At 34.3% G+C, this 14,721-nt stretch overlaps 1 protein-coding gene across 2 annotated transcripts in view; it reads right to left on the bottom strand.

Moving 5' to 3' along the window:
• The window catches only part of ezrb (ezrin b), a 105,706-nt gene extending 91,899 nt beyond the window's left edge, over positions 1 to 13,807 (bottom strand). For both annotated transcript variants that reach the window (XM_062034909.1, XM_062034910.1), the window contains exon 1: positions 13,587 to 13,807. In XM_062034909.1, the coding sequence (XP_061890893.1) occupies positions 13,587 to 13,598 (12 nt within the window). In that variant the 5' untranslated portion in view covers positions 13,599 to 13,807. The remainder of the gene's footprint in view (positions 1 to 13,586) is intronic.
• Between the last annotated feature and the right edge of the window lie 914 nt (positions 13,808 to 14,721).

The following is a 14,721-nucleotide window of genomic DNA, read 5'->3' as shown; positions in this document are numbered from 1 at the left end:
CGCCTTATTTAAATGAGGTTTTTGGTAAGACTGTAAACAATTAATAGGTTGTGTAGACCGCCTTATTTAAATGAGGTTTTTGGTAAGACTGTAAACAATTAATAGGTTGTGTAGACCGCCTTATTTAAATGAGGTTTTTGGTAAGACTGTAAACAATTGATAGGTTGTGCAGACCGCCCTTTTTAAATGAGGTTTTTGGTAGGACTGTGTAAACAATTGATAGGTTGTGTAGACCGCCTTATTTAAATGAGGTTTTTGGTAAGACTGTGTACCGTATTTTTCGGACTATAAGTCGCAGTTTTTTTCATAGTTTGGCCGGGGGTGCGACTTATACTCAGGAGCGACTTATGTGTGAAATGATTAACACATTAGCGTAAAATATCAATTATTATTTATCTCATTCACGTAAGAGACTAGACGTATAAGATTTCATGGGATTTAGCGATTAGGAGTGACAGATTGTTTGGTAAACGTATAGCATGTTCTATATGTTATAGTTATTTGAATGACTCTTACCATAATATGTTACGTTAACATACCAGGCACCTTCTCAGTTGGTTATTTATGCCTCATATAACGTACACTTATTCAGCCTGTTGTTCACTGTTCTTTATTTATTTTAAATTGCCTTTCAAATGTCTATTCTTGGTGTTGGCTTTTATCAAATACATTTCCCCCAAAAATGTGACTTATATATGTTTTTTTCCTTCTTTATTATGAATTTTCGGCCGGTGCAACTTATACTCCGGAGCGACTTATACTCCGAAAAATACGGTAAACAATTGATAGGTTGTGCAGACCGCCTTATTTAAATTATTTTTTGGTGAGACTGTAAACAATTGATAGGTTGTGCAGACCGCCCTATTTAAATGAGGTTTTTGCACATTTGTGTAATGCTATGTTATGAAAAATGTAACCGACATCTATGTACCACTTTTTCTGGGCGTTTCAACAGCAGTCCTGCAGTGCATTTACAACTGAATCCGCTTTTTCACCGCACCGAAGGTGCGCCCATGAAAGATGCTGGCACTAACTGCGAAAGTGCGCTGGAATGTTCCAGTGAAAGAAAATGCACGTTTATTTTCATGTGAACAAATAAACATCATTAAGGGACGCCAGCAGACACCAAAATGCCACAATTTAACTTGTTTTAACCAGCCCCTTAAGTTCTCCAGAAATTATAAAATGACATTGCTGAATTTGTTTTCGACAGTCCGTACATGTTGACAAAGATACGTAGGACGGAGCGGGAGCGTGATTGCCTCCTCTCTCACAGCTATTTATATGTAACTGCCAGTTTCCACGTCCGTTTCACACACACTAAATACAGACGGAAAACAGCGTCCGCAGAACAATTTCAGTTTAGAAAATTCCCACTGCGTGTCCTTAGTGATTGTATTTGCATTGTGGGCGCTTCGATAATCAGCATACATTCAGCATATGCATGGAGACAGAAATGCCAAATGTCTGTAATTTGGCTCACTTTTGAGACACAGTCCTCTGCTCACAAGTTTAGTCAATCAGCTGTGTGCTATTAGGTTTGTACGCGTTTTATTACACGTAAACCTTAAGTTTCTCTACTTTCTGAATGCTGACTGGAGGTCTCGTCTTTCTTGGACAATGGCTAATGCGGGGCTGGCTATAAAGCGCTCTTTATAACGTATGGATATTTATTTTAGCCCAACCACTATGAAATTTGGTACATATCTTTGGAATTTACAAGTCCATAAGATTTAAGCAAAAATGTGTTTAAAAACGTGGCTACCATCGACTAAGTCTCGAGCCATGGCACCTTCAAAAACTACAGTAGTTGCACATAAATCATCAATGATTATAAAACTTTGATGATATGAGTATCAAACATATGGTGTAATGTCTTCGAATGTATTTTAAGCATAACCCATAGGTCAGGGGTGGGCAATTAATCTTTACCGGGGGCCGCATGAGCAACGCGAGCACTGCTGGAGGGCCACATCAACAATATTTCAATTAAATTTTGCTCAATATTATTTTTGATGTATAACGTAAGATAAATAATAATAATAATAATAATAATACTTTCATTCAACCTAACTTAACTTTATACCAAAAGCACTGCTTTGGAAATCATTTGTACCCCTTTCAGAGATTTAGTTCCCCTTAAACATCCTCATGTTGCACAATGAAATGTAAGCATAGGATGAAGTGTGCATTCCTGTAACTTTCTCTAGTAACAGCATTCCATGATTAATATAAATAAATTAACATTAATAATAAATGACAGTAGAATAAGCCACACGTATGACTGAGGAGTCATAGTGTAACTTTGTGTGGTGTTTGAGTTGTCTGACTTTTTGTGTGGCCATAAACGCACCAGTGGTTTAGTGGTATGCGTGTTGGTGACAGATGACAAGTTGGTTTTGGCCTGGTTTGTACGGCAGAAAATGACTAGTTTTTCGAGATAGAAGTGTTTTACTCATGTTTTTGGTGTGGTTATGGCCGAATATAAACAGTTTTGCTCAATAAAGTGATCGATATAATTCCTGGCCTCGAAGCATCTCGATAGACGTTACAATAATTGAACGGTGCTCAATTGAACGGTGTTGACGAACACCATTAGGGCCGCTTGTTGTCACTGTCACTCAAAGTTGCATTGCAAAATTACACAGAATAAATGTGTTTATTTTGTTTAGAATCCAGATGGGATTTTATTTGGTGTGCAGCATATATTTGCTGTGCGCAGAGGACGCTTGAGCAGTGCACAATTGCGCAGGCGCGCACCTTAGAGGGAACGTTGCTTGGCAGTCCATGTCTTGTTGAAAACGTCTCGGGTGTAAACCGTGCATCACTTGTCGCTGTGCACCTTCACTCACAGGTTAAACACGGACATACGCTCATAAATAACACTTTTCAAAATAAAAGCAGCACAGTTGTATTGCGCGCACGACATAGATGTTTTTTCAACTTTATTTTGTAATTTGTGATTGCAGCTGTTCACATTCACTCACAATCACGCACACGCGTACTGTACGTCCACACGGAAGTAATACAAATAACGCTTTTCAAAACAAAAGCAGCACCGTTGTATTGCACACTCGACATAGATACTTCTTTAAATTTATTTTGTAATTTATGATTGGCCTCACGCGGGCCGGACAGGGACGCACAAAGGGCCGGATGTGGCCCGCGGGCCGCAGAATCCCCATGTCTGCCATAGGTGGTGACACAAATATTCAAATGGGCATACAGTGCAAAAGTGCTTGAAAATATTGACAGAGGTTATTAAATATTATTGAAATGGACACAAAGGAGGTCAGCAGTGCCATGCAGAGGTTCTGGTGGCATCTTTCATCTCGAGTCCATTGTGAGAGGTGGTGACAAACATCTCAACTGACAGTTTTAGAAAGCGCATGTTCGGAGGAGACTGCACGGAAACAGCAGTCTAAACATGGCACAGTTTTGTATAATGCTGCCAAGGATGAGTAGAGGAGAGTTTGGAATTGTGGCACGGTGACTGTAATGGTGCAAATATGTTCAGGAGAACTTGTAGTCTGGTTTTGACTCACAGCTAAAAGGCAAAAAAATAAGAAGGTGGTGAAATACAGCCTCCACTCTATAACAGCCAGACAAAGAAACCCTTTGAGCTGCAGGTCTGCTGCTATTACCTGCTCACAAACTGGAGCTTGCTGTTTTTAATGAGGTAGGAAAAGCTCAGACATAGAGGCTACCCTTAATACTGCAGCATGCACATGTATGCCCAAGACCAGAATTAAATTGACCATAAACTCTGAGTATGACACATAGGCTAAAAACAAAAATGTACCTATAAATCAACGTTTTGTTTTTGAGCAACCTTATTTGGGGCTAAAGTTCAGACTTGGTACCTAACTTTGGTCATGGTTGTTATTTGTTTTGGATATACTTTCACCACGTTAAGCAGATCTTCCCATTCGACAGTACATATTGTAAGCCACAGACCATGTCTAAATGTACAGTAAACAGACCATGTCTAAATGTACAGTATTTCTTCTGACAGGATAGCTGATGGGACAACAGCAGGTTGGGTTCTAATCTCTGTTGGAGCATTTCTGACTAAATCAGGGACTAAACCATGAACTGTTTTGAGACAGCCTTGGTCCAAAGGCCTTTTGCAGGCAGCATATTAAGAAGAAAGAAGAAAAGACACAGAAGAGATTGTAGGAATTATCGAGGCATCTCACTCTTAGCCTGCATTGTCAGTCAAATCTTCTCAAGAATGCTTCTGAACAGGTTGAATGAACATATCTTGCCAGAGGTACTTCCAGAAACTCAATGTGGCTTCAGATAAGGAAGGAGCACAATGGACATGATCTTTTCTCTGAAACAAGTGCAGGAAAAGTGTATTGAGCAGAACATGCCGCTCTATGTGGCATGTTCTGCCACACACACACACACACACACACACACACACACACACATACATACATATATACATATATATATATATATATATATATATATATATATATATATATATATATATATATATATATATATATATATATACTACCGTTCAAAAGTTTGGGGTCACATTGAAATGTCCTTATTTTTGAAGGAAAAGCACTGTACTTTTCAATGAAGATAACTTTAAACTAGTCTTAACTTGAAAGAAATACACTCTATACATTGCTAATGTGGTAAATGACTATTCTAGCTGCAAATGTCTGCTTTTTGGTGCAATATCTACATAGATGTATAGAGGCCCATTTCCAGCAACTATCACTCCTGTGTTCTAATGGTACAATGTGTTTGCTCATTGGCTCAGAAGGCTAATTGATGATTAGAAAACCCTTGTGCAATCATGTTCACACACCTGAAAACAGTTTAGCTCGTTACAGAAGCTACATAACTGACCTTCCTTTGAGCAGATTGAGTTTCTGGAGCATCACATTTGTGGGGTCAATTAAACGCTCAAAATGGCCAGAAAAAGAGAACTTTCATCTGAAACTCGACAGTCTATTCTTGTTCTTAGTAATGAAGGCTATTCCACTAAATTGTTTGGGTGACCCCAAACTTTTGAACGGTAGTGTATACATACACATACATACATACATACATACATACATACATACATACATACATATATATATATATATATACATACATATATATATATATATATACATACATATATATATATATACATACATATATATACATACATATATATACATACATATATATATACATACATATATACATACATACATACATACATATATATATATACATACATATATATATATATATACATATATATATATATATACATATATATATATATATACATATATATATATATATACATATATACATATATATATATATATATATATACATATATACATATATATATATATATATATATATATATATACATACACAGATATATATACATATATACATACACACACATATATATACATATATATATACATATATATATATATACACACATTTATATATGTATACACATATATATACATATATATACATATGTATATATATATTACATATATACACATATATATGTAATGCATATGTACATATTTATATATATACTGTACATATTCATATTATATTAATATAATGGATACATAATTAATTATTCATATAATTAGATATTAAAAGTATGTGAAAGTTCGACTTCTACCTTGTTCACTTCCGTGACGACCTCCTTAAAGTTTTCTAATCATTTAGAAATATCAAACAGCTAAAATGCCCAAACATGGATAAGTGTGGACTGTGTTTTGCATATTTCCCATAATGCATTGTAGTATGGAATTTTGAATTATGTGTAATGCGTGAACAATGTTTTATAATAACAAAGTCCATGAGCAGGTTGTGTTGTGTGACCATGTGTGTTGACTCCCTGTGTTAGTCACAGTTTGCACCATGAGTGGAAATTGTTGTTTGGATTGGGTCACCTTAGTAAATGCTGTGCACACTTTATATGATCATTGATCTGATTTACTCACATTGGCCACATTATTGTGGTAAGTTTTTAGCAATTCAACTGACAAAGTTCAGGGAAAATACAAGTTTTTCAGCAGGTTATCAAGTGATGTGCTTTCCACACGCTCAGATCCACATCAAAGACTAGCAAACGAAGAATTCCATAATTTTGTCATTAATTATGAGGGCCGGAAACACTAACAATAGGAATGTAAGGGTGGAACGCTGTAGATAGTGATCACGCCTTGAAGGGTAATGTCATAGATGCCTTCCTTGCTTACCTGATATGGTTTCATACGTGAAACGTGACTCATTAAAGACACATCAAGATGACTTATTCCATAGATGTGGCTACTCTGTCCTCATTATTAAAGTCCCTTTTGTGTATGTACTAAGCTTTAAAACAGGAGTGTCCAAAGGACTCCTTAGAGGTTTTTAATCCTCTGGGACATACTTTACAAATTAAATCACACAGTCCGTAGCAGAGCTAATAACAAGCAATAGCTATTTGTTTAAAATAACACAAAGCGGACATGCAGGCTGTTTTACCTATAGGAGGTCCTTCAAATAAAACACATTCCTTCGCAAAAAAACTAAACGTTCACTTCCCAGCAACTGCTGTGAAAATATTATATATTCATATTCCACCTAAACAAGTCAATCGTTTACTTCAGCCTGAAATACACATACCAAATATGAATATTGTGTGTTGTAACCCATTAAAAAGCCACTATGTTCCCATAGCTCCACTGTTTTAGCTACATAAAAAACTAAAGGGAAACCAACTGAAATTGACACTTGTTTTACATATAAACACGTTTATCATTTCAGCAGGAAGGCAACAAACTTTTTGCTGCATGCTTTGAATGGGAAAAAGTAGCACCATCTGGTGGATGGATATAAATAATCAAATTGCAATCTTAACATAAAAGATTGCATGAGCTTATGTTCATTAAATGTGGTTTAAAAATGTGAATTTCAATGGGACATTTTCTGTCGCGAGGAAAGAATGTGTTGTATTTTTCCGTGGCTTTGCCATATTAGGATAAATTACAAAAACAAAGATGACAACTCTAAATTGTGGTCAAATGTGGTCCTTTGACGCCGACAGTATATTCATTTCGAATAGTCTGTACGGAATTTTGCACGCCTTTTTGTGGTTGCCTGAATTTGCGACAGCTTTTTCAAAGAGTTGCGGCAAAAGTTGGGAGGTTTTGAGGCTTTTTTTTTTAAACTAAACTGTGATTTTATGAATTTGTTAACAATGTTTTAGGCTTTCCTTGAAGCCTTAACCTAAAAAAGCACAGGATTGCAACAAAAAATGGGGAAAAAAATACTGTATTGATGATTTATTCGTTTTATAGACTTAAAAGTAAACACTAGATGGCAGTAAAAGCACATACTCAGAGCTCATTGTCTAATCACTGTACTGCTTTAATTCATTAGAACTACCGTATTTTTCGGACTATAAGTCGCAGTTTTTTTTCATAGTTTGGCCGGGGGTGCAACTTATACTCAGGAGCGACTTATGTGTGAAATTATTAACACATTAGCGTCAAATATCAAATAATATTATTTAGCTCATTCCCGTAAGAGACTAGACGTATAAGATTTCATGGGATTTAGCGATTAGGAGTGACAGATTGTTTGGTAAACGTATAGCATGTTCTATATGTTATAGTTATTTGAATGACTCTTACCATAATATGTTACGTTAACATACCAGTTGGTTATTTATGCCTCATATAACGTACACTTATTCAGCCTGTTGTTCACTATTCTTTATTTATTTTAAATTGCCTTTCAAATGTCTATTCTTGGTGTTGGCTTTTATCAAATACATTTCCCCAAAAAATGCGACTTATACTCCAGTGCGACTTATATATGTTTTTTTCCTTCTTTATTATGCATTTTCGGCCGGTGCGACTTATACTCCGGAGCGACTTATACTCCGAAAAATACGGTAATGAGTTTGGATTTTGAAAGTTGTTTTTTTTGATTGCCTGAATTCGCATCATCTTTTTTAGCGAGTTGCAGCGAAATTTGCGAGGTTTTGAGACGTTTTTTTAATCGTGATTTTATGAATTTCTTACAATTTTTAAAGTTTTTTTTTTGTCACCTTAACCTTAAAAAGCACATAATTACGATAAAAATACTGTGTTCATGTTTTACTCATTTTAAAGATTTAAAATAGACACTCGATTTTGTGTCTAATTGCTGTACAGTTTTAATTCATTATAACTAATGACTTTGGATTTTGCAAGCTCTTTTGTAATTGGCTGAATTTACGTTTTCCAGAGAGGATTGGTGAGGTTTTAAGCTTTTTTTTTTTTTAAATTGTAATTTTATGAATTTGTTATAATTTTTTTCTTGTAACCTTAAAAAGCGTGTTCTTGTCTTTCATGATTGTGAACCAGGCAAAATTTTTAAAAAAAGTGCAGTTCCCCATTAACCTCAAAAAGCACAAGATGTCAACAAAAAATGGAAAATAAATACCATATTGACGTTTTACTTGTTTTGTAGACTCAAAGGTAGACTCATTGTCTAATTGCTATAATATTGTAATTAGTTATAACCAATGAGTGGGTTTCGCAAGCTTTTTTGTGATTGCCAGAATTTGCCGAAAGTTTTTCAGAGTTGCGGCAAAAGTTGCAAGGTTTTGAGACTTTTTTTTTTCCCAGTAAACTGTGATTTTAAGAATTTCTTATCAATTTTGTATAGGTTTTTCTTGTAACCTTAACCTCAAAAAGCACAAGATTACGACAAAAATTGAAAAACATTAACTTTATTTGTGTTTGACTTGTTTTACGGACTTAAAAGTAGACACTGAACGGCAGTAAAAGCACATACTTAGAGCTCGTTGTCTAATAATTGCTGTGCTGGTTTTTTTTAGTTGTAACTAATGAGTTTGAAATTTGCAAGCTGTTTTGCGATTGCCTGATTTTGTGGCAGCTTTTTCAGAGTTGCAGCAAAAGTTGTGAGGTTCTGATTTTTTTTTAGGTTTTTCTTGTTACTTTAACCTCAAAGAGCACAAGATTACAACAAAAATTGAAAAACAAACACTGTATTACTGTTTTACTTATTTTATAGACTTAAGTTACACTACCGTTCAAAAGTTTGGGGTCACATTGAAATTTCCTTATTTTTGAAGGAAAAGCACTGTACTTTTCAATGAAGATAACTTTAAACTAGTCTTAACTTGAAAGAAATACACTCTATACATTGCTAATGTGGTAAATGACTATTCTAGCTGCAAATGTCTGCTTTTTGGTGCAATATCTACATAGGTGTATAGAGGCCCATTTCCAGCAACTATCACTCCAGTGTTCTAATGGTACAATGTGTTTGCTCATTGGCTCAGAAGGCTAATTGATGATTAGAAAACCCTTGTGCAATGATGTTCACACATCTGAAAACACTTTAGCTCGTTACAGAAGCTACAAAACTGACCTTCCTTTGAGCAGATTGAGTTTCTGGAGCATCACATTTGTGGGGTCAATTAAACGCTCAAAATGGCCAGAAAAAGAGAACTTTCATCTGAAACTCGACAGTCTATACTTGTTCTTAGAAATGAAGGCTATTCCACAAAATTGTTTGGGTGACCCCAAACTTTTGAACGGTAGTGTAAATGTAGACACTAGATGGCAGTAAAAGCACTTACTCAGAGCTCATTGTCTAATTGTTGTACTGTTTGAAATTATTTATACCTAATGAGTTTGCAAGCTTTTTGGTGATTACCTGACGATGCAGCAGCTTTTTTGAAGAGTTGCGACAAAAGTTGCGAGGTTTTGGGGCATTTTTTTTTAATTAAATTGTGATTTTATGAACTGGTTATAAAAAAATGTCAAATATTGTAACCTTAACCTCAAAAAGCACATGATTAGATCAAAAACATTATATAAATACTGTAGTGATGTTTTACTTGTTTTATAGACCTAAAAATCGACACTAGACAGCAGTAAAAGCACATACTCGGAGCTCTTCGTCTAATTGCTGTGCAATTTTAATAAATTATGACTGACCTTTCTATATATGGTATGATTATCGCAGATGCAATTTTCTAATCAAATTTGAATAATAAGATGTTGAGACTCATTGGGTGGATTAAAAGCTTCCTTCTCTGGAACTGTAATCATGTTGGTAGGAATTTGTAAATAGGTATTGGGTGGGTAGATTTTCAAAATATATATATTTTTTGTAATTACATTGTAACATATTTTGAGTATTATATGTTGATGTACATTTTAACTGTGGGTCCCTATCCATAAGCTCTATAATTCTGGGGATTCCATTTTTACACAACAAACTCTGATAATAACAAAACTGTAATATAATGATCACGTCTTTAAATAAACGATAGTAATAATTAATTATAATTACAGAAAGAAACAACACTGAAGACCTCCAGATTGTCAGATGTCTGCTCTGTGGTCTTCAAGTTGCAGACATTCTCCATCTATGTTTTAAGCTTGAAAACTTCAACATTTATTTATGTTCCGACACATTTACTCAGGCACGTTGGGAGCATTTGTGTAGATAAACGAGAGACGACAAGAGATTATCATCACACTTCAACATCTCTGTTGATGTGCGCCGCCTCTTTGATAGATCGGCATTGCAAATGAGAATCTGTTCTTGCCTTACCCTGGATAAATAAAGGTTAAATAAATATATAAATACATGTAAACTGGAAAGGGAGGATGCTATTGTGTTAATACCGGGAAGGCTTAGTGCTGTAGATAGATGGCCACTCCAAGACAAATTTGATTGGAGACGACGACTCTGTGCGGGGAAGTTGCGGGCAAATATGTGAGGCCGCGCCTAAATCGCCACAATTGGTCGAATTTGCGGGAATTGGCACGATTGCGACGTCGCAAATTTCTAGAAGGACTGCACATACAATCTCTACATGAGTAATTCTAATGTCTTGGCCAGTTCACCGTGCCGTGAAACAAGATGCTTGTCTCAAAGTAAACAATGTGATCATTCAGGAAAAAAAGTATTTCCGGTGACGTGGCTCGAAAAGCAACATTCACAAGAGTGATGTCATTCCCACGGTAACACACACGGCAACCTGGAGGCCTTTTTTCCAAACAAAGCAACCACCCGGGATAGAAAGACTTGCTTCTTGTCACCTATTTTCCACCATATTATTAGATATCAAGGTATCTATTATTTTGTATATGCATTTCCCTCATGGAAGTACTGCGTAAATAGCACGCCATCCACGCAGGTGTAAATGCCATGTTTCCAAACTTATAGTATTGCACGGTCAGTAGGAGCAGGCATGGGTGGGGCAAGCAAGTCAGGGGCAAACCTGACCTGTTCGGAAAACATGACAGACCCTTTTTTTTTGCTTACCTTTAAAAAAAACACATTTTTTTTAATTCTCTTTATTTATTTGAGCAACATGATAGTAAATGTCACCACATTACTTTTATTTTTAGGTCAACCGATGAGAGCAAACCAACAATGCCTGTATTCATCATAATTTTTTGTGTCAAATTCAAATGCCACATCATTTTATAGCGCCCGGCGAAAGCCTGGAAATAATATGTGTCAAGAAATAAATATAATTTTTTAGTAAATGTATTTGTTCTTTCCATTTTAATAGAAGAAAATGCATGAACTGCATGCAATTGCATATCTTTTCAACTTTAATATTATCTAATAATGCAACGAATTCCAACATTTTTCTTTGTAGAAATAAAAATAAATGCTCAACTACCTGCTTGACATATGATTTTCAAAGCACGTTATCCATTAAATGTCAATCAATTGTAGATTTTACGGCAAAAATTGCCAAAAAATGTTACCTTAAAAATCAGTGGTACTGTTTTATGCTGTAAATACCAGTTTACAGTAAAATTATTTATATTTTTTTACATAATAGGTCAAATATATAATCACATGCATAGTCAATTGTGTAATAATGTCATGACTCAAATCCTTGTATACTTATATTCATAAAAACCTCAAAAAGCACAATATTACAACAAACATTTAGAAACAAACACTGTATTAATATTTTACTTATTTTATAGACGAAATTTCAGTCAATTGTAGATTTACGGCAAAAATTGTTAAAAAATGTTACCTTAAAAATCAGTGGTACTGTTTTATGCTGTAAATACCAGTTTACAGTAAAATTATTTATATTTTTTTACATAATAGGTCAAATATATAATCACATGCATAGTCAATTGTGTAATAATGTCATGACTCAAATCCTTGTATACTTATATTCATACAAACCTCAAAAATCACAATATTACAACAAAAATTTAGAAACAAACACTGTATTAATATTTTACTTATTTTATAGACTAAATTCCAATCAAATGTAGATTTACGGAAAAAATTGCCAAAAAATGTTACCTTAAAAATCAGTGGTACTGTTTTATGCTGTAAATACCAGTTTACAGTCAAATTATTTTTCATTTTTTTACATCATAGGTAAAATATATAATCAAATGCATAGTCAATTGTGTAATAATGTCATGAGTCAAATCCTTGTATACTTATATTCATAAAAACCTCAAAAAGCACAATATTACAACAAAAATTTAGAAACAAACACTGTATTAATATTTTACTTATTTTATAGACTACATTCCAATCAATTGTAGATTTACGGAAAAAATTGCCAAAAAATGTTACCTTAAAAATCAGTGGTACTGTTTTATGCTGTAAATACCAGTTTACAGTAAAATTATTTTTAATTTTTTTTTTACATCATAGGTAAAATATATAATCACATGCATAGTCAATTGTGTAATAATGTCATGACTCAAATCCTTGTATACTTATAGTCATAAAAAACTCAAAAAGCACAATATTACAACAAAAATTGCCAAAAAATGTTACATCATAGGTCAAATATATAATCACATGCATAGTCAATTGTGTAATAATGTCATGAGTCAAATCCTTGTATACTTATATTCAGGAAAAACCTCAAAAAGCACATTAAAACAAAAATTGCCAAAAAAATGTACCTTAAAAATCAGTGGTACTGTTTTATGCTGTAAATACCAGTTTACAGTAAAATTATTTTTAATTTTTTTTTTACATCTTAGGTAAAATATATAATCAAATGCATAGTCAATTGTGTAATAATGTCATGAGTCAAATCCTTGTGTATTTATATTGATATATTTAATGTTACATGTGGCCCCCTGAGGGCAGTCATAACTGCGATGTGGCCCTCGATGAAAACTAGTTTGACACCCTTGCTTTAATGAGGGAAAAAAAATAACATATCTTGTTTATGACTAAATTAGACAAATGCACTTATCTTAGCCCCATCCATGTCTAGATTTTGACAATGAGACTTTTAAATCTAAATGTGTCAGTATTTTGAAGCATGTCTTAAAAATGTCTTGCTCACTGCAATAATTCACTGTAGAAGTCAAATGCACAATTTAGCAAAACTGTGTTTGCACTTTCACTCTGAAAGTTAACAAAAAATAAATACAATGCAAATATTTTAAAGAAAATCTGACGTCATATATCCTGGCTTCTTTCTAAAAGTGCGTTAAAGTTACATGTGTTTTGGGGGTTGATGTATAGTGCACAATGTCAAAATGTCAATCAAGACTCAAGTGACTTACCGGTTTCGGCATTTTGTCTTCTTTTTGCCGGGTTTCAAGTGAGAAGAACGGGGATAATAATCAGACACGGTGTTGTCGCAGTGCCTTCCTGAAGAGAGAGAAAGAGGAGAAACAAGTTTGGGCCACTTTGCCTGTCACATATAGGCGACTGAGAGGAGCTGTTTAGCACTCCTGCAAGCACAGCGTCCCCCACAGGTAACAAAGCTGGCAACAGCGCAGGAAATTACAATGCACGATTTTCAATATAAGACCACTTCAAAATCACAAATAGTGTAATCTCATCAAACTTTCCATTGATTGAAATATGTCATATTTATATTGGACTACGTATATATATATATATATATATATATATATATATATATATATATATATATATATATATATATATATATTTTAAACTGATACGCATAATGTCAGATTATGTTTCTCTTTGAAGCACTTTTATTGTGGTACTCAAACGCAAACACACCGGAAATGAATGCTTTGAGAATTGACACCATTATGAATGCAGCTGGGATTTACCATCCACACCTTCTTAATCTTTGTCTTTACCAAATATTTTACAAATTAAAAACAATCAGTCACGTTATGACGTCACCGTGGGCGACTTGCTGGGGTTGTAAGAGCAAGAAAGTCAGAGTGTTGTTTACTTACCTGTCAGTCTGTAAACATATGTCATTTCTTACAAAATCGTAGCGATTGGCGCGCTCAAAAACTGAAAGGGGGAGGAGCCACAGGTTATCTGACCAATAGGATAACGGTATAAAAATAGACTCGTATAATAGGACTTGCATCTCAGCAGAAAGTACTTTTTAAGTTAGTAGACATCCATTTATTACAGTGGTGTCCAAAGTGTGGCCCGGGGGCCATTTGCGGCCCGCAGCTAATGTTTTACCGGCCCGCAGCACATCATTCTAAAAATACTAAAACATTTTTTAAATAAAAGAGCAAATAGGTGAAATGCAATCAGAAAAAGTTGCATTGTTAAATCTAATAACACTTTTTTTTAAAAATAATTTATCAAAAAATAATAATGAATCAAAATCAATGTTGCTATGAATTGACTGATTTTTAGGACAACAAGGACATAAATACAAATAAAAAACGTGAAAAATATGAAAATTATTTCAAA

The sequence above is a fragment of the Entelurus aequoreus genome, linkage group LG23, assembly GCF_033978785.1.
Source record: "Entelurus aequoreus isolate RoL-2023_Sb linkage group LG23, RoL_Eaeq_v1.1, whole genome shotgun sequence".
NCBI lineage: Eukaryota > Metazoa > Chordata > Actinopteri > Syngnathiformes > Syngnathidae > Entelurus > Entelurus aequoreus.
Note: the sequence above shows the minus strand (reverse complement) of the source record. Positions and strands in the feature narration are given on the sequence as shown.